This window comes from Chaetura pelagica, unplaced genomic scaffold (assembly GCF_000747805.2).
Source record: "Chaetura pelagica isolate M959 unplaced genomic scaffold, ChaPel_1.0 scaffold2510, whole genome shotgun sequence".
Classification (NCBI taxonomy): Eukaryota; Metazoa; Chordata; class Aves; order Apodiformes; family Apodidae; genus Chaetura; species Chaetura pelagica.
The window spans coordinates 2,545-3,255 of record NW_009951876.1 but is presented as its reverse complement, the minus strand read 5'-3'; the positions used below and the strand labels follow the sequence as shown (position 1 = coordinate 3,255).

The 711-nt window shown below is 65.0% G+C and overlaps 1 protein-coding gene across 1 annotated transcript in view; it reads left to right on the top strand.

Annotated features, from left to right (window-relative positions):
* Positions 1-134: 134 nt before the first annotated feature.
* LOC104385454 (eukaryotic translation initiation factor 5A-1-like) overlaps positions 135-711 on the top strand; it is a gene marked incomplete at both ends in the record, with an annotated part of 2,280 nt that continues 1,703 nt past the window's right edge. The window contains one exon of the mRNA XM_009993917.1: positions 135-207. Coding sequence (XP_009992219.1) covers positions 135-207 — 73 coding nt within the window. The remainder of the gene's footprint in view (positions 208-711) is intronic.

The following is a 711-nucleotide window of genomic DNA, read 5'->3' as shown; positions in this document are numbered from 1 at the left end:
GGGGGGGGGTCCCTGCCAGTGTCCCCATCCCCCTTGGAGGGTCCCCAACCCCTAAGAGTGTCCCTTGTTGGTGTCCCCCTTCCATTAGTGGGGTCTTTCCCCATGTCCCCAAGCCCCTCTGGGTGTCTCCACAGGTGTCCCCAACCCCTGGTGGTGTCCCCAGTTCCTGGGGGGGTCCCCACCTGTGTCCCCATCCCCCTTGCCAGTGTCCCCACCCACTGGGGGAGTGTCCCCATTGCTCTGGGGGGTCCCCATCTCCTGTCTCTTGCTGGTGTCCCCAAGCCCTTCTAGGTGTCCCCACCGATGTCCCCATCCCCTTAGTGGGGTCCTTCCCCATGTCCCCAACCCCTCAGGGGGGTCCCCACTAGTGTCCCCATCCCCCTTGGGGTATCCCCAGTCCTCTGAGCTTGTCCCCAACCCCTCAGGTTGTCCCCAACTCCTGACAGTGTCCCTTGTTGGTGTCCCCAACCCTTTAGTGGGGTCCTTCCCCGTGTCCCCAACCCCTCTGGGGGGGTCCCCACTAGTGTCCCCAACCTCCTTGGGGGATCCCCAACCCCTCAGCTTGTCCCCACTAGTGTCCCCAACCCCCTTGCCAGTGTCCCCACCCACTGGGGGGGATCCCCCTTCCCCCACAGCTTGTCTCTTCCAGTGTCCCCAACCCTTCCAGTGTCCCCCTCCCCCAAACCCTTGTCCCCCCAGTGTCCCCCTCCC